Source organism: Plectrocnemia conspersa, unplaced genomic scaffold (assembly GCF_051122295.1).
Source record: "Plectrocnemia conspersa isolate PC_06_02 unplaced genomic scaffold, ASM5112229v1 ptg000012l, whole genome shotgun sequence".
Lineage (NCBI taxonomy): Eukaryota > Metazoa > Arthropoda > Insecta > Trichoptera > Polycentropodidae > Plectrocnemia > Plectrocnemia conspersa.
Window position 1 is genome coordinate 20,413,239 of NW_028277176.1, and position 26,081 is coordinate 20,439,319.

Consider the following 26,081-nt stretch of genomic DNA (forward strand, 5'->3'; position numbering starts at 1 on the left):
TATCTCTTACTTTTTTTGATCATGTATGTTTCGACTACATAAAATATTATGTATTTAATTCATATTCATTGTAATAAAAAAAATCTAATTAGAGTTCGTCAAAGTACACTTTATAGTCCATATTGCTTAATAAATTTCTTAGAGTCACATTGATAAAGATATATCAATCTAATGAATTAATTTTAGATGCTAGAAAATGTTAAAGTAAAATTTAAGTATTTGATTTATTATGAGCAAGATAATAAAAAATACAAAAAAGTATAATTTTTGTATATATCATATTAATAGAATAAATTTAAGTATCGTGAGTAAGTTACATGGCTTTGTGAGTATGGTCACTTGATCATCAAAAGATCCCTGGAGGTTTTACTATTTAAATTAATATATGCATATGAATTTATGGGTTAATTATTAAATATTGTTATTACAGTGAAATCCCAGTATAGCGAAACTCGCGGGACCAAAGAAAAAAATTCGTTATATTGAATTTAAGGAAAATTATATATTTTTATTTTATTTTTAATTACCATATTACTACAGTATCAAAATAACCTCTTATAAGATTGACAGATAATTGTCTATTTTTAATAATACTGTAATGAACACAATAAAATTTGATGAAAAAATGTTTTATAAAAAAAGTTCGAGTGTCAAGTTGTAACGTCATTCTTAAATGCGGACCAAAATATTTTGTTATTCTAAGAAAGTTTTCGGGGACAAATTGAAGATTGGTTATACTGGGAATTTCGTTATTTCGGTATTCGTTACAAAGAGATTCCATTGTATTATTACTGTAAAACTATATTTTATGCATAAAAGTAAATCGCGTGATTTCACGGTTTTTCAGTAAATATTAAGTGATAAAAATAAAAACTGTATTATGGTGATGCTCACTTATGGAAGGCTCTCTCTCAAGAAGCACACAAATTATAAAAATCCTGCGTAATTAGCTTAAAAGGTAAAGATCTTGTTTGGTACATAAATAAGCAACGACATGTTAGTTGCAATTTTGAAAACTATAAAATATTAAATAAGAAAAGCAATTATATGTATGCAATTCTGGAATAAAATAAAATTAATGAATTCACCTAAAATCGTTAATCAAGGACTTGTTAAAATTGGTATATTATAATAAACAGTTTCAAAAAACCATGAAAAATAAGTTTGAAAATATTTAAGCTAAGCAAGTGCACTAAAACAGGTATCAATATCTGTTACCAAATTGACAGAGACAACACTTAGAAGGTCAAAAATGTAACAGCTTTCAACTTAAACCGTTCAACTAGATAACTAGAGGCAGTCTGAATTACAATATTTCAACACAATCTCTAATACCACTAGAATACTTTTGATATTTTCATAACGCTATGTGCCTAATTCAAGGCTGCTTAAAATGAACTATTTTGGAGGAACATGAAAATTAGATTAATAAAGTAATTATTTGCCTTAATGTAGCTTACGGTTGTGTATGCATGTTGTATTTTAAAGAGCTTTAAAAAGTAAGGATAGAAAAAATTTTGGAATTGACTTATGCAACCTTTGAAGAGCTCTAATTATTTCGGTGAAGATTATTGATTCCAAATTTAGAGAAGTCTTCTTAGACACTTTTAAGTTAACAATAAACTTTAAAACCTTATGCAACATTTATGACAATTCTCATTAAATTTATCGATCGTTACATCAAAACATTTTTTTATTTAAATTATGAATAAGTTCTCTTACTTAATGAATCTCATTTTTTAATTCTATTCACACCATTTTGTTATATTTTATTAATTCCTAAAGTCAGTGCCATAAAGAAAAAATGTTGGTGATGATATTTAGCGACAGTTTCTACTTTCGCAAAAAAAAAAAAAAAACACAGCTGTTGAACCTAGATATTATACGCTTAAATTATGCTTGCTAAGATTTTTACGATTATTTTGTTATATATTTTATGCTATGACTTAAAACAGTTAATCTAAAGCTGTTCATAAAGCTCACCGGAAGCTCTCTAGCTGATCAAACTACTCATTAATTATCGGGATTGACAGGCGGGCACATAAACAAATGTAAATTATACAAGTCGTAAATCCAATTTCGACAGATAACGTCAGCCGAGGTCCCAAAAACCGTGTTCGTAACAGCTTTTATTAATTACGAATGACCGATTACAAAAAAATATTGATATTCACTAACAAAGAGCGACAGATGTGATAAAATATCAACAATGAACACGATTGTGTGTTATATTTATATTAATTAGAGATAATCATATTCATGGGTGAATTAATAAACTAATTTAAAACAATCCTACCTTTTGTAAAAGACAACTTTATGACTATGCTACCATAATTCAGATGTATAATATTGTAATAACATTGACCCTCCCGTGGTGCAGTGTGTAATGCAATACTGGTGTGAGATTTGAGTTTGATAACGAATTTTGGTATGTAGAGGGTCGATTCTTATTATGGTGTTAAATTCTTAATTTTAAAAGCCATATATATTTATTTTAAGAGCAATAACGTGAAAAAATGATACTTTAAATATAGAATATTTAAAGTAAAAACAAAACAAAGTGTTATTTATGTGATTTTTCTGGTCGTAACGAGGGCTTTTGTGTGTGATCCCATCCTTCACGCTATTGTTGATGAATGTCATTTTTGTTACAGTAAATTAACTTGAGTTTTGAGAATAAGACCTTTTCAAACATGGGCATCTGTGTATGGTCACTACGATATTTTAGTAGCATATATTAAGATAAATGTAAACAAAATTAAAAGAAAACAAAATGCATTTTAATAAAGAAAAACATTAATAATAATATATCAAAAACAGTTAAAAAGTAAAACAACGATTGCATACATAATATTATCGATGAGTTTCCCCAAAAATTGTAAAATCTTTTCTCGAGAATTGAAATGTAAGTAAATAAGAAATATTATCTTAGTGTGGATGTCATATTTGCATAAAATAATCGGTGGATAAAAGTGATCATAAACAATCAATCACATGAGTCTAAACAATAAAATTGAATATAATATAATAGATATTTTTTAGTTTAACATTAGTAAAAAAAACGCATTAAAGGCTATTTTAATAAATCATATATGCTGATGTGTTACTTAAATATTGTATAAATTATATAAATGTGAATTTCAGAAAGAATTCCTTCAGAAACGAAAATACAATAAATCAGCTCATCGCTCACATCACCCTTACCTATTTTATACGGCCATAAAGATATCATCGCAACCCCAAGAAAGGGTATAACTCTCATAACGTCTTAATTTTATGGTTATGTTTCAACTCCTTGACATATTGCTAGATATTTTTTTATCCAGCGCTAGTTCTCATTTATAAATTTTTATTTGTATATTATCATATATTATATATACATATATATATATATATATATATATATATATATATATATATATATATATATATATATATATATATATATATATATATATATATATATATATATATATATATATATATATATATATATATATATATATATATATATATATATATATATATATATATATATATATATATATATATATATATATATATATATATATATATATATATATATATATATATATATATATATATATATATATATATATATATATATATATATATATATATATATATATATATATATATATATATATATATATATATATATATATATATATATATATATATATATATATATATATATATATATATATATATATATATATATATATATATATATATATATATATATATATATATATATATATATATATATATATATATATATATATATATATATATATATATATATATATATATATATATATATATATATATATATATATATATATATATATATATATATATATATATAATTTGTTATAAAGAACGCGAATAATCGAAGGACCAGAACAAAACGATCTACTTCGATTAATTATAAGGCGTCGAATTATAAGGCTTTTTGCGCTCTTGTATTTAAACTATATATATATATATATATATATATATATATATATATATATATAAGGCTTTTTGCGCTCTTGTATTTAAACTATATATATATATATATATATATATATATATATATATATATATATATATATATATATATATATATATATATATATATATATATATATATATATATATATATATATATATATATATATATATATATATATATATATATATATATATATATATATATATATATATATATATATATATATATATATATATATATATATATATATATATATATATATATATATATATATATATATATATATATATATATATATATATATATATATATATATATATATATATATATATATATATATATATATATATATATATATATATATATATATATATATATATATATATATATATATATATATATATATATATATATATATATATATATATATATATATATATATATATATATATATATATATATATATATATATATATATATATATATATATATATATATATATATATATATATATATATTCAACTCCTTGACATATTGCTAGATATTTTTTTATCCAGCGCTAGTTCTCATTTATAAATTTTTATTTGTATATTATCATATATTATATATACATATATATATATATATATATATATATATATATATATATATATATATATATATATATATATATATATATATATATATATATATATATATATATATATATATATATATATATATATATATATATATATATATATATATATATATATATATATATATATATATATATATATATATATATATATATATATATATATATATATATATATATATATATATATATATATATATATATATATATATATATATATATATATATATATATATATATATATATATATATATATATATATATATATATATATATATATATATATTATATATATATATATATATATATATATATATATATATATATATATATATATATATATATATATATATATATATATATATATATATATATATATATATATATATATATATATATATATATATATATATATATATATATATATATATATATATATATATATATATATATATATATATATAATTTGTTATAAAGAACGCGAATAATCGAAGGACCAGAACAAAACGATCTACTTCGATTAATTATAAGGCGTCGAATTATAAGGCTTTTTGCGCTCTTGTATTTAAACATATATATATATATATATATATATATATATATATATATATATATATATAAGGCTTTTTGCGCTCTTGTATTTAAACTATATATATATATATATATATATATATATATATATATATATATATATATATATATATATATATATATATATATATATATATATATATATATATATATATATATATATATATATATATATATATATATATATATATATATATATATATATATATATATATATATATATATATATATATATATATATATATATATATATATATATATATATATATATATATATATATATATATATATATATATATATATATATATATATATATATATATATATATATATATATATATATATATATATATATATATATATATATATATATATATATATATATATATATATATATATATATATATATATATATATATATATATATATATATATATATATATATATATATATATATATATATATATATATATATATATATATATATATATATATATATATATATATATATATATATATATATATATATATATATATATATATATATATATATATATATATATATATATATATATATATATATATATATATATATATATATATATATATATATATATATATATATATATATATATATATATATATATATATATATATATATATACGTAACTTGGAAACAATAACACAGCGCTTCTTCGAACTTTTTATTATTACACTTTGAACCCGTTGCGTGGGCGAACAATGCGAGATATTTTTCACAACACTAAAGTGGTCAGTTTACGAGCGATCATCGTAAAATGGTCACATCTCAACCCTCGATGAAGGCCATGAGACCATTACGGAACAAATTTATCGACAAAGAAATTAACCCTGATGCGTTACGGCGGCTAAAAAATATCGAATGCAACGGAAAAATGTCAATTTGGATTATCCAAACTATTTACGAACAATTCGATCGTTCACCGTCGAAGAATTTACTTATAAATAAGAGTATATGGGCACACAATTCTTAAATATTGCACCGTTTAAACTTCGTATTATCTGTATAGACTTGAATTGATAATATTATACATATAGATTTTTATATTCGAGAATTTGTAATACGATGTTTACTCATTGAGCCAATAAAAAATATGAGATGCATAACTCATTGTCTTTCTATATTTCGGTTTTTAACATAAACTGCATTGAAATCGTGCACACTATCAGGTTACTAAATGAAGTATTTGCAGAAATACTTTATTTAGTTTTAAAATTACTATGTATCACTGTATAATATTATACTAAAAGTCGATGATATATATAGGAAATAAAATACAACTCTCATATTAATATCGTATATTTAAAATTGTATAAACATACTTGAATACTAAATAAATGGGTCAGCAAATAACTTTTTATGTCCGTTATTTACTTATATAAATTTACATCTGTGTTCTTTTAAATCTTAATATAATATTATTATTGAAGTAATATTAGAATGTCGGCCATTCGCCACGTGAGGTGAGAAAGAGCGCGTCCTGCTTTAAAGCGTTCCAAAGCTCAAATATTTGAGCTTGTCTTATTTACGAGTCTCGTTTCGTGTGTTTGTATTTATCCGTGCTTGTTGGTCATATATTTATTTTATTTTAATTGTTATTTACAATAGCACCTTAAGGCACTTTCCGTGTTTGACCGCGGCTAATTGTCGTCGCAACGAAATTTTCAATTATGGCGTTTACATTTCTACTTGTGGTATAACGAACATCCCCAGAAACAGAGTGTAAATCAAAAGTCTGGAACGTGTTCTAAAATACTACAACTAGATTTACATATTCGACGGGTAACCATGCATAATATATCAATAAGGCTTTCGATTATCGCTCTAGAGCGAACTAGTTAGTTTTGAATTTGTAATCGTAAAGAAAAGGGCGTTTCTCTAATAAATTTTATCAAATATCATTTATATTTGATTTGTGACATAACGAAACAAGATCTTTAATAAATATTCACTAATGAAACTTTATACAGGTGGTCCAATAAAAATATTTTTATTGAGCAATAAATTAAGTCTTTATATATATTATATATAAATTTGATCTGGTTTTATATTTTATAGCTGCGAATTTTGGTTGCAGTATAAATTTTCCATGTAGATCAAATTGAAACAGTTAAAAGTCACGAATTATTAAAATATTTAAAAAACTCGAATAAATCTTACAAATTGAGGTAATTTAATCTAAATTAATACGAAATACTATTTTATAACTTCAGTGCTAAAAATCTTCTGTAACATTTCAAAATTTTACTTTTTTGCTTATCGCAAAAAAGTAAAGTTTCACTTCAGTGATTAAACTGGATGTTTTGTTGTTTACTTATTAGACTTTTTTGATTAAACTAATTAGTTACAATTTTTTTTTCAAAATTCAAGTCTTCAATAAAAGCTTGATTTTATTTTGCTTGCAAGTAGGCATTTTGTTTTTAATTTAAAAAATTAGAATTTTAATTTTGTAAATTAAAATTCTAATTTGGTAATAAATAAATATTATGATCATAAAAATACAGAATAATTTTGTAGATATCTTTATAATATAAATGTAAAATATTTTCATTGTTTTAATTTAAAAAAATATTTTTTTGCTAATATTTAATATTTTATATATAAGTTAGTAGGCAAATTGTCACACATTATTCTTAAAAAAACTTTTAAAAAGCACATCCTATCTAAATTAAATCGGTCATCCTTGTTTTTTTGTTGAAAATTTTTCAGTGAAATAGAAACTGTGGAAAGCTCCCATAAATTTTTGCAATCTGCTAATTTTAACTTTTTTTATTTGATTAATAATGTGGTATTAAAACTACAAAAGCAAATATAGGGGCAATTAAAATATTTAAGCAAATTTTTGCTATTTAAATACTTCTGTGTCTCTATTAAAAGTGTTCAAGAAAGCATGAATATTTTTAAACAACTAAAACGGATTTAATTTTTTTATGCAGCTGTATTAAAAAATTCAGCGGTTATAAAAAAATTGAAAATATTCGTATAAATTTAATTTTTAGCAAAAAAAGGCTCTCGAATAATGAAAATTTCAGATTTAGCATTTTTACGTTTCGAAAATTATTTTTCAATAATTCACATACACAAAACCTAATCTATGATGATGGAAACTATTTTTTTTTAAATTTAAGAATTTAGATCTATAATGCTTTTTCTAATTAAACTATTGATAATTATTAATATATTTAAACAATAAAATATGAAGGCATTATATCCTGCATTTTATTTATGTACATTACCATAAAATATGCATTTTGATTGAGATGCTTGCATTCGTATATAATAAAAAGCACACATCTCAGATAGAACATCTTATAAACATGTTCAATCACTTTTGAATGATACTTAAAGATTATTGAAAAAGTCATCGAACTCAAAATGATCACGCAACAGGTCAACAGCTTATCATTTCAATCTTTGATTTATTTATAATATATAATAATATCGATTCTGATCAACTTTTTTATAAGAAATATTTAATTTATTTAATAACTAATATTTTTAAATCTTTGATGTTCTATATATATATATATATATATATATATATATATATATATATATACATATGAACATTTATTAATATTGTAGTATATTATAGAAATCCCGACCCTTTTCACACCGTCTTTTACATTCAGCTTTACGATGTCGTATATTAATTCAACTGTGCGCGGTATCAAGTCGTGTTATTTTGTAGATATAATTTTATTGCTCAAAATAGAAGGTTTTCTTTATCTCAGGGAAAGAAGGAGCGCCGAGTGCAAACAGGTGTTCTTGTGATTTCGGAACTTTCATTTTTTCACGTCAAAGCCAACAAGCGTTCGTTAACCTGATTTTCTTCGTTCATTCACGTTAATTGCTATGATCGTATTCACCTGTCTGGTGCTTAAACTGAGATGATTTGAAAAATGAATCGTGTGATTATTGTGTTTGGTTGAGGTATTGAAATGTTCGTATGAATTGCTTTCGGGGGGTCTTGGGCTGTTCTTTATTTCAATGTGTATATAAATAATTTTTATCTATTTTTGAAGATAATTATATACTAAAAATTTGATTTCGCAAAACATACGATAGACCAAGTTCACGAGTTTATTGTTAACTAGAATCTGATATTTCTTGAAAAAAAAATAAAAATAATAAAAATATAAATATATGTAATTATAATAGTAATGTTTATTATTGTAGATATATTTATATTGTTGATAAACAGAGAACTGGGTGATCATTAATAGGATCATAATTTGTTATAAAGAACGCGAATAATCGAAGGACCAGAACAAAACGATCTACTTCGATTAATTATAAGGCGTCGAATTATAAGGCTTTTTGCGCTCTTGTATTTAAACCCAAATGGTAAAGAAAATTGTCTTGAAACAGTTGGTGTAACTTATATTTTGAACAGGATAAAGATTAGAAAAAACTCTATAGATTATTAAAAAAACGAGATTAAAAATTGTGGAAAATTAATTCTGTGAAAAGCTCCCATACATTTTTGCAATATGCCGATTTCCACGCAGAGCTGTTTTTTATTATCTGATCATTAATATCAAATCATTAACAATTAATTGTTAATGATTTGCTCAAACAATTGAGCAAATCATTAACAATTTTGCCATTTAAATACTTCCTACCTCTATCAAGAAGCACACATATTCTCAAACATCTGGCGCGCACCCACCTTTTTTTATGCAACGGTATAAAAAATACAGCAGTTGTAAAATATTTATAAATACTCGAACAAATCTATTTTTACCTAAAATATTGCGGCTAATTTTTTGAGAAATTGTGGAAAATATTTCGTATTTTTTTCAAAAAATTCTGGAAAAATATTTTTTTAGTAGAAACACGTCTCACCACTGTTAACTGTATTTAGTAACAATAACAAAACTAATTTATCTTTTAATCACATTTAAAACAATATTATTGATTATGATTTATATTATACAAATACTTTATTGTTGGTTTGTATAATGTTTAGCAATTTAGTTAAGATTAAAAAAATTTTAGTCAAAATATTACATTTAATAAAAAAAATAAAACAAAATATAACCCCCATAATAACTGTAACTAATACATAACTGACCGTATTTCAACTAACCATTTTAAGTCACTGGTCATAAAAAATATAGGTATAAAATATGTTCAAATTTTAACATAATATATACTTGTTTTATAACTATGTATATGTATAAAATATATAGCTTTCATATTTTTTCTGCTTATTAAATATTGCTATATATAATATAAACAATAAGTTTTAGTATTTAAATGGCTTTTGTATTTTTCCATAAAAAATTTTATCTAGTTATTATATAAGTCTCATTTTACAAAATATTTACTGAATTCACTTATAGCTAAATTTTTCACCTCAATAATATATTTATGAATTTTTAAAGTAGAAAAAATGCTCATAATATGTATTGCCAAAGAAACACAAATAATTAATTGCCATAGTTATATTTTTACGAGTACGTATATTTTTTCTTAAAGGCAGTTTATCAATTTTTTAACGCTATACTAACAGTAAAAATATGTACATTCCGCTAGGATTAATTTGATATCATTAGAAAGTTAAATTACAGCATATAAAATTAATATAATTAGTACTGAAAACCATTTATTTTATTTATATTTTTTAATCCCGAAAGTATTTGCTAATCCCGAAATAATTTTTTTATTTATGTTTTAACTGTCAGTCGTGCTTTATCCATTGATAACTTAGTACTAATGTTGGTGTACATCAGAACTACACATTCTCATATTTAAAAAAAATTGTTCCTAGTATTCACGAAGCCCTAATTTTTAGCATGTGAACCATTTATACAAAATTGCATGTTATAAAATTCTTAATGGCCATTAAAAGCATTTGTGAAGTAGTAGGTGCTTATTTTTTTAGTGTTTTATTTTGAATGGAAAATTACGATATCGAGAATAGTGCTAGATAGATCAGCAACGATAGACGATGATATCCTGGCTACAGAAATAGAAGCAAATCCTACTCAAACTATCAACCAACTTGCCGATAAACTAAATCAGTCCGATTCACCAGTGCATAAGTATAATACAGCAATAATATTGAAAAGGCTTAGAGACGAGGTGTATTTTCCATGTGAATTGAGCAAACACAACATGTCAGATCGTATCCGCATATCTTAAGAGCTTCTGGATCTTGAAGCTCGATCATTTGATACATGAAGAGGAGAAATAGGCATTTTAGGACAAAAATCGTCGTAGAAGACAGTGGTTATCTAAAAGACAATTAGCAAAATATACCTTGAAAACTGGGCTCACAGTAAAAAAATCTTATTATGTGTGTATGGTGGGATTGCAAAGAGATTGTGACTCTTAAACCTGCCTAAAAATAATAGCAAGCTTTTATTGTGATCAGCTGAATCGTTGTTTACGAGGAAGTAAAAAAGGCTTACACTTGTCAACAGAACTTGAATAGTTCTACAACACGACAATGCGTATCCTCGTGTGTGGAAATTACATCTCTATAAAATTAAAGAACTTGGCTTTGAGGTTTTATCTGATCCACCTTATTCTCTAGACCTTGCTTCATCCAACTACCAGTTATTTTTAACACTTCTCAGATGACAAAAAAATTAAAATGCAGGTGATGTAAAAAGTGGGCTATTAGAATATTTTGCATCATAATAATTAATGATAATTGAATTAAAAAATTAACCGAGATGTGAGAGAAGGTTATGTATTTAGAATATTTTTTTTCCCATTAAATTTTATGCTTCATTAAAAAAACGACATGTAAACAACATACAAAAAACATAAAAATAAAAATACAATGAAAAACTTTTATCCCAAATTTACAAAGAATTTTTTGCGCTACAAAATATATAAATTTATATATTTTGTAGCGCAATAGCATATTTATATATGTATTGTTATCATTGCTCTATCTTTTAACTCTCTAAATATTATCAATATAAACGAATCTAAGTTAATTTTATGTATGATATTTATTTGAAGTCAAATGTGATTTAATGCTTAACTATAACTAATATTGGCACTAAAAATATTGGGTAATCTATTACTTTATATTATTGAAATAATATAGTTAAATGTAATATACAGTTAAAGCTGTGGCGTATTTTTTTTAACAAGAATCAATAGGTTCCTTGAAAAATTCACTTCCATATTCTTTAATTATTTACAGCCATGAAAATAAAGCGTGACATATAAAAAACAAGTATTTTTTAAAACCTTGACTCATTTTAGCATATTTTTTGAAAATATCTCACATTTTTCTCGTCAAATAAATTGAAATTATATACAACAACAAAGTTCGCGATTCGCCCATAAAATTAGGCAGTTAATTATTGTTAGTTTAACGGCCTGAAACATTTTGCGGTCTCTAAACCGTTTGAGATGTAACTTATTTGCAATAATCCTGACGGGAACATAAATCAAATGCGGTCACAGCGTACATTTTTGACCTTATAATTATAAAGAAGAAGAAATACACACACACACATATTTATTTAAAATACATAAACGATCCGTTTTGTTCGTACCCTTGAAATACTGAGAACCCGAATTCATAATAAGTTAGTGCGCATAATAACTGGAAGGTTATACATTATAAAAAAAATAATACAGGACCGCAATGGGCGTGTTTTTGCGATACACAAAAATTACACAAAAAAAAAATAATAAAATAGGGATTTTGCCCCTTGGGGTAGAGATGCCCACCCACAAATTTGAGATAATTGCCGGTGTGTAAATAAAAGTGAATGGGCTCGTACCTGACATGAATGATGTAGACAATCAACAGGAAAAGAGATGTCCAACAGGCGGGGTGTACGATGGGGGCTCTGAGGCTCCGCCCTGCACCTCGGGAAGCCCCCAAACCAATGGCCCGCCGATAGGAGATCAGTAGCATTCTGCGATCACATCTTCTTCACGTTTAATTGCCACATATCACATTGTTTATAATGTCACCATTGATCCAATCTAATGGGTGAAAATTCAATTATCAACCATTTATTTAGACACGATTTATTAACACTATTAACATTCCATATTAAATAAATAAATATTATTATTTGTTTTGATAATTAACTTCCTGGCATTTTAATGAGTGATAGTTCATATTAATTTAATGATAACTTATAATTTATGATGGTTCTAATTAGTGACAAACTCTATTATGAGTTAAGGTATAATTTATATATTTTAATATAAGAAATATAAGCTAGGTATTCATAAATATTTATTTTCCTTTATATCAAGGCTAATTAAAAATACATTTTTTAAATGATAATGTTATAGCAATAGTGGAAAACTGATATTTACGTTTCTAAAAATATCAATCTTTATCTCATTAATAAGACAATAATTAAATTTGTCAAAATGTCAAAACATTAGATAAAAAAAATCACATTGCAGCCGAAATAATACTGATAATATAGGTAGCGCTACACTGACTGATTTCACTGGTATGAGGTGTGTGGCACATATGCTTCAACTGAAGATACGTTATACTATTTTTGTTGTAGAAAAATATATTCTATTAACTGAGCAAGAAAATATATTAAGTGCTAAGATATCCAACTTTATCAAACGAACTTATGATTTTAAATATAAAAACATAATAGAATAGTTGTGTACTTCATTATAGAACATAGAATGATAAAAAGTGAACCATAAATTTAAAAAATTTACATCAATGATGCATGTACATGATTTTATTTATATTAAAAGTACGGAACACAAACAACAATGACAAAAATAAGGCAGTGATAATACAAACTTTTATCATTTAATTTTTTTTCTAATCTTTTCATAAAAACTATTTTGGATATAAATGCCAATAAGGCGATATGCACTGTTTCATATCTCATATTAATACATAGTACATACGTTCATAGATATATTAAAACTATTTTTTATTTGTAACACATGATTGTACTGACAAATGTTTATGTCAGAATATATAAAATATTGCTTATTCTTACGTTACAGACTATATAATTACGCCTTGTTTAGTATAAAATAAATTATGTTTAACGTGTGTGTTTTAAAATGTATAATTTATTTTTATAAATATATATATATATATATATATTTATAAAAAAAAATTAATATAAATAATTTTAAAGTAAAATATCAATTGATAGATCCATCTCATTATCTCTTTAATTTTTAACAGTTTTAATTAATTTTTAATAGTAAGCAATTAGCAAGAGGCTTAATGGGCGATCGTTTGTATCAGATGATAATTATAAATTATATATGTTACCCAAGACCAATGCTGTTTAACTTCTACGAGAGCATCTGTCTTCTTATCTAGCATCTAACATTTAGAATGGCCAGTCGAACGATTATCAAACGCAGATCCTTGGGATGTTGGATCGTCGATCTGATTAGTTCTCATCGTCGGTTGATTATGAAATATTATATAAATATATGCGCGGGTTGTTTGTTGTTTTCGTTTTTAATTAAATTAAAAATTCCGATGGGGGGGCGTCGAAAATCTGCATAAAATGCCAGATCCGAAGATAAAGACCTGCTCCAAGAAAATTACCATAACGACCTTTTCCCTCTATGGAAATGAGCTTTTAACATAAATTTCGGTCTGGTTAACTACGAAGAGCGGGTTAAAAAATACCTTGCTTAATTACAATACAAATTGTCTCGGATTCTGACGAGATGGTGATTGATCTGATCTGAGAACGTAAGAAAGTAAAAATTAACTATCAATAGCCCAATTAGTGTTTACATACAAATACTGATTTCTTTGAAAATTGTGTTGTGATGTTTTATACAAATTTTTAATTACATGATAATTTTAATTAAATATATACACGTTTTTCAAGCGTGCTGAAAATCACGTATTCACTACTTCATGGAATTTAACATGTTTTAATTAAAATTTAATCATTAAATTTAAGTTTATGTTATCTGAGCCAATAAAGTATTGTTTACTGTTTCAACGTAAATAAATCTAAAGTTATCATTAAAAAATGAATGTAAAGAGATAATTCATGAACTTATAAATTCCTTAAGATTGTGTATGAATAATAAAATATAATTAATTGCTGGGAGTTGAGAAATTTTAATAAAATTTTCACTGTTAGAATAAAACTAACACATTGTAAAACAAATCATAATAAAGGTTTTAAGGTCTGTCTAAGTTTTTAAGCAACATTTATTATTTACTTTGATTTATTTATTGATTCATAACATGTTACTTAGCTCCAAAATTTTAATTATTATTTTAAAAACGATTTAGAAAGACGTAGAACGAACTGCACACATTTTTCACAATAATTTAACGGTGTCAACAAAAGTTTTTTTCACAGCCGATTTCACAAGAGATTTTCGCGCTGTTTCAATAGGAGGCGTATTCGTGCTTTCCTGGAAAATTACAAATATTTACCGAAGGTGCGCTTGTATAGTATTATAATTGGGCGTAATTTTTAAACACCTGTACCGCTTTTTTATAAATTAGAAATATTTAAAAAAAATGTCGCGTGACACTTTGTAAAAATGACGCGCATTGTCGCTGTATTGTAAACACGCGACATGGCTAACACTTTGAGTCAACATATGCGACACTTTTCTGTTTGCTGTGAAGCAATTAACACTTTAACCGCCAAAGGATTAGCGACTCCAATCGACATCGGCGATAATTGCCCTTAATGTGTCGTTTTTCACCAGCAAACACGCGACTTCTTGTGTGTATCCCGGTTGCTGGATTTTTTTAATATATATGTAGTGTTTTGAATACATATATATTAAGCACCCTATATTTATTTAATTATTAAATTTTAAATAAATAATGTAGTTTTAGCAGCAAAAGTAAGGTTTTGGTATGGTAATCCAAAGCCATTGCTTCAATACAGGAAGCTTAATAAAGCGCTATTTATTAAGTATAAAATTGAAATTAAAATATTTCCAGAAATATTTGTATTAAATGTAAAAGCTACAAGTTTTAATTAAGATACTAAAGCAATTACTCCTACCATCTTATTATATTTTTTTAGAATTCTATAATATATCATAATGGTTTAAGCAAGATAAATTGCTCATTGGTAATATTTGTATATATTATATAAAGAAATTAAAAAATCTGATATTAAATAAATTTTCAGTAACCTAATTTAAAAAAAAAATATTTTTATAATATTGACGAAAAAATAGCGATTAAGTAACTGATTTATGATTCGAGTATAAAATAAACTTTTTTACGATGCTTACAATTTTTTTTATATAGACAACAGTACAATAATGATAAATTGTAAAAATATATTGTACAATAGTAATAATTAAATCTACAAATGTAAACATCGCAATTATAACTTGCTTAGTATATTTTAACATTTTTATTATTAAAGCAATGTATAGAGCAAAAATTACTGTAATTTAAAATCGTTTTTATAAAAAAATTTCACGACCTTAATAAAAATAATACATAAAGAAAAAATAAATAATCTGATTCATAAATAAAGCTATGCACTGATCTATTTTTTGTTATTATCGCTTATACTTATCTTACAATAAAAAAAACCGTGCTAGAAGAATAGTCTGATTTGAGATAAGCGCAAAACTGACACATAAATCAGATCATTTTTAATAAATGTGAATATTATGTAGCGTAATCTGGATATAATAATGTGAAAATGATTTTTATAGATTATTTTTTTTTGCTCTGTGTTAAGAAACCGTTTTATATCTAGACAAATATTAAATACTGTAAAAGTTGTAAACGTATACATAAAAATATATAAGGCATTTTAAAAATATTTATTGTGTACGCTTATCAAAATAATAGATTACGCAAAATCAATATTATTAATTATAAATAATAAAATTACATTAACTGACAATTTTTTTTTTAATTGGGATATGATTTGTTATTTTTATAAAATGGAACATGAAGTGTTTATGCTACTTTTGTTATAATTCTGATCGATCATAGTTCTGATATTTAACTAATAGTAGTTATAAATTTAAGTACTAATTATATAGTTACATTATATTTAAAATTAAGTGCAATAAAAATTTTGCTGCAAATTTTAAATAACTCGATTAATATTAAGAATTACATCATCATCATTTATATAAAGAATAATTTCTTATTTTTATTAAAAATAATCTACTGAGAATTTTTTATTAAATCTTATTTTACTTTAAAAATAGTTAAGCATAATCAGCTTTTAATAAATTTAATGCGTTATATATTGTTAAAAAAAATATTTTTGGATACTTTATCAAAGCAATAAAATTTAAATAAAATTTGAAGATATTTAAGAAGATCATACGAAGAAATTAAAAATGAAGAAAAAAATATTGCATAATATAGTATATATGTAAATCAAGCAAAATTATTCTACATTTTACCATACAAAAATTTAAATTAAACATTATTAAAATTATGTTTAAAAAAATGTCTACTGTATAATTTATAAATATATTTAATAGTATAAGAGGACATTTAAGAACTTCATTTATAGAAAGGTTTGATATACAACATACTATTATCAATATTTTACCATTTACAACAATGATTTGCTCTTTTTGTGCCATAAAAATAATCGACTTCATCAATGGGGTCCGCGTGTAATATATTTTATTTTCGATTTTGCAACACGCATATTATCCATGAAAATTTGCATAGAATGGGTTATGAAGTCGGACAACAACAGCACAGTTTCGTAAAAGGTGGTCGATGAGCATTTTATTTTTTTGCCGTTCTGGTTACAAAGAAAAACAATATTAATCAAAATCGCAGCGACCGTAACAGGTAGCGGAGCGGATAATCGTCAGTAAATCATACGACAACGGTGGGATCGCCGGATAAAACATTATTTATTACCCCCTCCACCGGCCTTTTGGAACGTGAATAAATTGTAACCTTTCAGGACGGACCTTGAATGGTCTCCACGGTTGATTGAATTCGCTCACAAAAGGAACACTATATATTTTTGAAATGGTACACTCGAAAAAAACGCATAAGAAATTATTGTACAGTACCATAGAGATTTATCTACTTTGCGATGTGTTTTCTTAGAAGTTAAAGAAAATTAATGAACAAGTGTTTTTCATCGCTCGTCGGGGAGTTAATGATAAAAGCTCGCGAAAGCTTCGCGGTACTTTGTTGCATGATTCGTTCCATTTCATATATCACTGCGCATATTCTCGGCTTTGTTCGCTGAAATCGGTTTGGTTTGGCTTTAAGTGTAAAGATAAAATCGTGCTCAGGCATTTATGTATATTATGACTATTTAATTGCAGTAACGAATTCGTTATGAAATTAAAAATTGAACACACCTGAACTAAGTTTAAATTATACAAAATGTTTTTCATCAATGGAAAATGTATAAAAAGAGCGTTTATTCTTTAATTTTATATTTATGTGAATAAAAAAAGTTTTATAGATATCAATGGTTTTTAACTATGTTTATTTTAAACGTAATACAAGACATAATAAAATTATGGTTTATGCTATATTATTGCGTTTGTTATACATATAATATGTACTTAAAAAAATAATAAAACAGGTTTGAACTAAACTTGAACTTGAGTAGTTCAAAACATGTCAAATCTATTTTCTTTCTATAGTCAAAGACAATTTTATTAAAGTTATTTACATACATATGATACATAAATCGGAAGTTGATTCTTCACAAATACAACCTTGCTTAACGTCAAAGAGTTAACTGAATATAATATGTTTCTTTATTGATTAGAAGTGTTTAACTACAATACATATAATATATATTTGATTATGGCGAAAAAAAGATGCGATAGGTTACAATCAGGCCTGCCATGAGGACCAACTCTGGAATATGTTTATAAGAAGAGGACCAACTCTGGAATATGTTTATAAAAAAAGAATATGTTTATAAAAAAAGTAAAAACCAACCTCAAATAATGAATCTAAACTAAACTACATGTGTTTGAGATGTACTTATATACTGATGTATTTCAGGTATAAGTTATAGCGAAACATTGCCTTCAAAAACACCCACTTTCTACAATTACCATTATTATTCAAAGGGACAGATTGTAGTTTTTTAACGCGGCTATTAATGACGCGGTAATTTGACAGCTAGATTTAATGCAGCAAAATAAATAAATATTACATTCACTTTCATATGGTTATTCTTAAAAGAAAATCCAGAAAAACCAGTCTCAAATCTATCCCGAAAATAGTTTTTAAAATATGTCATTACAGTAAAATCATATCGGAATACATTTTTACTAGTATATATATATATATTTTTACAAGTGAAAATATAAATTATCTGCATGTGTATTTTTTATTAAAGTTATATTTTCACTAGTAAAGTCTAAATACATTTTCACCAGTAGATATATATTACTACTAGCTAAAATATAATTTAACTGATAATTTAAAATGTCTATGAAACTCAATTTGATAGAAGTGAAACGTCCATTTGCTGTTCAAACCCAAATCTAAGTGCTAAAACAGAATTTTTTTTAGAACTCATATGAGATCAAGTCCAAAATACAAACTAAGCCAACTCATCTCTCAGGGAAAAATAAGCGAAAAAATAAGTACACACAGACATTGTTCCATGGTTTGTCTGTATTTCGATATTATACTGCCTTTACCGATATTACTGTGGGCTGATAAAAGTATTTTCAAATTGAATTTTGAGCAATAGGAGAGCGCAAAAACAATTATTAATTCTCAGAAGGTAAAAATTTACGTCAAAAGCAATAAAATCGTTTCGGTGCCGTCGCTGTGGGAACGCTCGGTAACGAGCGTTCACACTGCGACGGTGACTCACGATTTTACTGCTTTTGACCTTGAATGTTTTGAATGTGTTCAAGGAATTCTTAAAGCAACTAATTATCAGGTAAATATTATGTGTAGATATTTTTAATAATTTTCAATGATAAATATGATGCTAATCTTTATATTTATTTGTAGCATAGAAAGGGTGAACTCGTACCTATTATTATTTATTCAAGAAATTAAATTACGATTTTAAAAAATATATAAAATGGTATTTTTTTCATGAGGCCCGGAATTGTTGTTTTGACTATATTTTTCTATAGGTTAGAGTGACTAAAATACCGAATTAGAGGATTCATTTTGAACCACAGCAACATCATTCAAAAGCTTCAATCAAATGTATCATTTATAATAAACGAAAATGAGTGAGATCTATCATCTCTTTAAAGAAACAATTTTAAAGAGATATGTTTGGTATATTATATACATAAATACATAGATCGCAAGGCAGTTCTTCAGAAATAGTACATAAATACAATCTTATTCAACTGTTTATTCCTCGATTAGGGGTGTTTTAGTCTTCAGGCAGAAGAATGGTAATATTAGTTGGAGTGACTATATTTTTCTTAGAGTAAAGTGCAATTGTACAAAATTTAGTTCTGATGGCATATGTCACATTTATTGATTATTATAAAAAATTGTAACAATATAAAATTTAAATAAATTGGTAAAATAATACATATATAATATTTCATTTTAAATATATATTAATTTGTATATTAAATTAACTGAGTTACTTAAAAGTTTATGTAGTGTAATTTATAAATAATCATCAAAATTTAAGTCATGCTAAATTTTAATTTATTTGATTTTTCCCCCATTGGTTAGAATTAAACGCACTGTTTACACGCTTTAAAAAGGTCTTTAAGATTTGACCATAACTATTGGCATTCAAGTACACAACACGGAATAGTTGATAAAACTGAGCGTGTAAATTGTCGATAATGAAAATCGATTTTATAGGTCAGATATTATACGACGATTACTCACAATGGCGATTTTCATTAATCAATCGCTTTTCGTCGTTAAAACTGTGACGAACTATTACTAACTGCATGCACGAGTGACGTTTTGAAAGTTTAATAAATCAATCTGTATTGATAAATTATATAATTTTATGTAGATCCCCAAGGGGATCGATAGATTGATCTACGGCGGTCGTGATTCGTAATGAAGCGATCCTAGTCAAACGCGTGACGTTAAAATCACGACTTTTTATAGCAGTGGATCGTATAATAGTTTGATTGATTTGATGTAAAAAATAATGATCTGATATTAAGTGATATGATACATTTAATCTGTATTTAAAAAAATAACACAAGATATACCTTAGTCATAATAGTAGGATTTTCATAAACGTAAAAAATCAAAGCAACGTCAGTAATATTTATTTCGTATTTTATCAAAAATACATTTAAACTTAGACATAAACTAATCTACAAATAACTGTCTTTGAAAATGAATATGAACATGAGAGGATCATATATTTTATCACAGTGAAATATTCATTTCATAATAAAATGAAAAAATAATACTGGAATGGACACAGTAACACCGAGACAGAACACTTGAGGATTGCGCAAAAGTATCTTACTTTAACATAAGTTTAAACTAATACTGATTTAATTTATAATTGTGAATAAATTATGATAAAGACCATAGGGTGCAAAAAGACAATTATTCCGTAGCCTGTAAAATTTCTCTATATAATTTAAATCTACCTCATATATTTTCGACCACGATCTGTTTTAAATTGTATATTTAACTAGTAATGTGTTCAAGGAATTCTTAAAGTAATGTGGCTAAAATTGACAGTCACTCCTTAATCTAATAGCTCTTTAATGATTGATATATTGGTATTTTATTCCGTCAAAGGTATCCAGATTGTTGTAATGGCTCATTCAAAGATCGATTATATTAAACTTGATTCATATAGTGATTCTTTTCATCGGTATATATCATCATTTATTTTTAGAATCACCACATACAAGTAAAAATGGATGTTTTCATCAGAACACACCTGAATGTTTTTTTTTTCAAGTACTAATAATAAATATTTATTTACTAGAATGAAGCCATTTTTTTGTAAAAACGCTAAATTTGGGCGATCCATATTTTTGTTATAAATATACATATATTTTTATTAGTAACACGATAAATACGTCACTCTAAATCGCATAGGGAAAATAATACAAGCGGAAAACGAGTTCACTTAATGCAAACGGTAAGTACGCGGCCAATTAGCGTAATATCGTAGTTATAAAATCGCAGAAACGTACCATTGGAAAAGCTCATTATTTGTTTACGTCATCTCGTGAATAGCATAAAAACTGAAAAGAACTGCGTGTAAACGACAACAAAGGCTCTCAACATCCGTAATAACCAATTATTGCATTTTTGTCGGTGTCGGCGAATGGCCATTAACATACTGCCCATTCATACCACTAAATACAGACCACAATGTGAGTGACCATTGTGAAAAAAAGTATCAATTAAACAGCGGTTCTTCCGCTCTAGGACATATCAAAACATTGTTGGCAATCATCGGCGCTAAACCATCGACTAGTCGTATATGGAATTTCTGCATTGTCATAAAAGTCAGTTGTCAGCAATGTATGCTTATAAAAATTAAAGTCCATTGTTAAATTGTGCTTTTTATAAAATAATTAAGTGGGAATGGAAAATATGAGATACATAGTATGAGTTGTAATAGACATTGGAATCAGGTAAAAATGTAGATAAAGATAGGATCAAACTGTATATAATAGTTATAACCTATGCAATATTGCTTTATCGCGTATGGTACAAACGATATGCCACATACATATACGTTGAGCTAAATATAGATATTATATATCAAAACTTTTCAATTTTAAATTTGTCACTTATAATAATTTATTTTTTATACTCAATTATTTTTTTATTTTTATTTAAATAATATAAATATTTAATATAAGTATAATCTATATGCTTAAACTATTTTCCATTAGTTACTTTAAAAAAACATATTTTTTATTTTATATTATTATTTTAAATATAATGGTTTAATATGTAATTAATTTATTTAATACAATTTTTGTATTTAAATAATAATACAAAAATAAATAATATTATTAAATAATCAGCATTAATTGATTTTAATTAATACATAAAATTTCAATAATGTATTTTTTTATAATAACCCAAAGATTATTGAAGTGAAAGTCTATAAAAAATATACGTATACTTAAAAGCAGTTATACCCAAATAAAACTGTCTAATGATACAATAAAATAATGTTTACGTCTTTATATACTTGACAAGATTTCAAACATAAAAAGTTCAGTAACTCTTGTCACAATATTATAATATATTTATAAAGATCATTCAATGAATCAAACGAGCCTACACAAATAAATACAGCTTTTTTTGTTATCCATCAATCTATTCGCTCAATGATATCATCAATATTATAAGATTAACTTTTTTATGTACGTTCGTAAATCGGTCCTGAGAAAACTTTTTGTTATTATTATTTACTATCGTTCGAGTTTTAACGAATGATTAAAAACAGGCTAAGAAAAAAACAGATGTTATTCCTAGCATTCGACGTGACTAAGTTCATGGTATATTTATTACTATGTAATTTGGCTATTGATGATGTGAGAAAAAAATAGGTAGTACATACTTTTTTATAGCGAAAAATGACTGTACGATTCGAGAAATAGTAACGCAACATCCTGATAATCAAATATGAATTATACACCTTTTACCAATGTGCTGATGAAATAAAAGTCAATTTTATAGAAACTGAATGTATGTAATTGTGATAGAAGGTGAATGAGGAGAGAAAATTGTTTGCGTACTTTCTCGTTAACAATAATTTGAAAATAAGGGGTATGTGATTTACTGTAAAGAACTTTCTCTCTATTTTACATATTTATTGTAATTATGTGTTATTTAATTTAATATGATATATTATATTGAATTAAAAATTAAATAAATATTAATTTTTAAAATCAAATATGTACATATTACAAAATAAATAATCCAACATAGCAAAAAAACATACTATATAAATTGTGCATAATATACTTAAAACGATTAACACAATACAGTAATTTCTAACAAAGTTTATTAAATATATATCTAAAACTACAAGACGATAAAAGATGCATAGTGTAGATAGAAAAAGATAATTTAAATCTGATCTGACAGAATTAAAATTTTCGTGTTTTGTTAAGTTATTAAGTTATTTGTAAAAATCACATATTATAAAAAAAGCAAATAAATAATAATTCTGAATTATAATTAATTACCGATTTCCTTAAATATGTTTTTCTAGCTTTTCCCAACTCATACAATCAATAATTAAAATATAAATAATCTAACACAAAATATGAATATATTACTCTATTTTCCGTTCAATGTAATATTTTTCTTTATAATTAATAATATTGAAAATATTAATAATTTACTATAAAAAATAACTAGTGTGTTTGTTATATATGTAAGTATGTCATATAATGTTCTAGTTATAATTTAAAAAAAACATGTTGTTGTTTAGTTTTGTTTATATTATTTTAATTACAAAACAATTTCATTAAAAAATCGTTTTTAAACCAAAATATTCTCTGAAAGTAAATTGTATAAATAAAAAAATAAATAGTATTATATATTAATTAATTTGAGGTAAATTAAGCTTAATAAAATAAATACTCAATAGACTGCTTCTTAGAAATTGTGAAGCGGCAATTTTGCCAGCATATCATATTTCAATAGAAACCGCTTCTTTAGTAATTGAATCCCATTAGAAAGGGTTTCAGAAATTGATTTTTTTATTATATAACACATCGAAAGATCTATTATTCAATGCACATAGGAAAAAAATAGAGATCCTGCCAAATAGTATTATCTCGAAAAGAGATCTTACACCGCCTTTTATATCATAGGTATCTGATAGCTTAGTGCAAATTTACTCACGTTATTTGCACACAACTTAAAACATAATATTTTATGAAATATTATAACAAATAATAATATATATTTTTGCAGTCCTTACCATTTAAAATGTAAACGTATTATGTTTAAATTATTTTAATTTTACATTCGAGTCATTATATTCACTGTTTATTATTATTTTAACAAGCAACACTAAAATTGTATGATATTATTATGTACATTTTTTCCACTGTCACACATCGCGAAAATCACTTCTTTGCCAGAAACAGCAGGAGAGCTGTTCTTTGCACGAATGCTGGACCAACACTGTGGCAGCATCCAAGCAGCATAGAAAGACAGGTAGAACACCTGATCGGTGGTACGAACCATCGGCATCGGTTCTTAAATTTGTATTTATAACACCATCAAACTAGATTCCTCAGTCGACGAATATCGTCAACGAATATTTTTAATGCTAATTATTATCAATTTGAATAACTTTAATTAACTATATATGTTAAAATATTACGCGAACCAATGGTTGTCAAACTGATATATAATATGTAAATATATATAACATTTTTGTGATTTTTAAATTGTTGAGTATGCAAACTTATTTTTATTATTATATTAGTTTTACCCTAAAAATAACTTATACTTTCAATACTGAGAAATATATTAAAGATCTTAGAATTTCGATACTAAGAAGATGGGTCAAAATATATCGATTTTAATTTCGTGAGTCATATAAATCTTAATTGATGGCATATAGCAACGTTTCTAAAACTATACATTTATAAGATTGGTTACAATGCAATGTTCTCACGAATTGTGATTCTATCGATATTTAAGTTTTTTTCACTAAGTTTTTCAACTCATATTATTTGTATATGTATATTTTTATTAAATCTTTAAGTGTGAATAAAATAACATTTAGTGTATTTAAAGTAAGAGGAAAAAATAAATCGTTCATTCGATGTCCCTTATGAAATTATTAAAAAATCTATTGTAATAAAAACTATATAAAGGAGTGTTTTAAAAGTATTAAAAATAAATCATTATATAAAATGATTTTTTTTACTATGCAAATATC

General features: G+C 24.4%; 1 protein-coding gene across 2 annotated transcripts in view; it reads right to left on the bottom strand.

Annotated features, from left to right (window-relative positions):
• Nucleotides 1-25,320, bottom strand: part of LOC148228559 (protein Wnt-2-like) — an 81,355-nt gene extending 56,035 nt beyond the window's left edge. Inside the window, exons 1-2 of one of the 2 annotated variants that reach the window (XM_088200095.1) lie at nucleotides 25,110-25,320; nucleotides 13,044-13,251 (exon numbers count right to left, since the gene is read on the bottom strand). In XM_088200095.1, coding sequence (XP_088056221.1) covers nucleotides 13,044-13,180 — 137 coding nt within the window. In that variant the 5' untranslated portion in view covers nucleotides 13,181-13,251; nucleotides 25,110-25,320. The remainder of the gene's footprint in view (nucleotides 1-13,043; nucleotides 13,252-25,109) is intronic. The other variant, XM_088200094.1, reaches the window with a different exon arrangement.
• Between the last annotated feature and the right edge of the window lie 761 nt (nucleotides 25,321-26,081).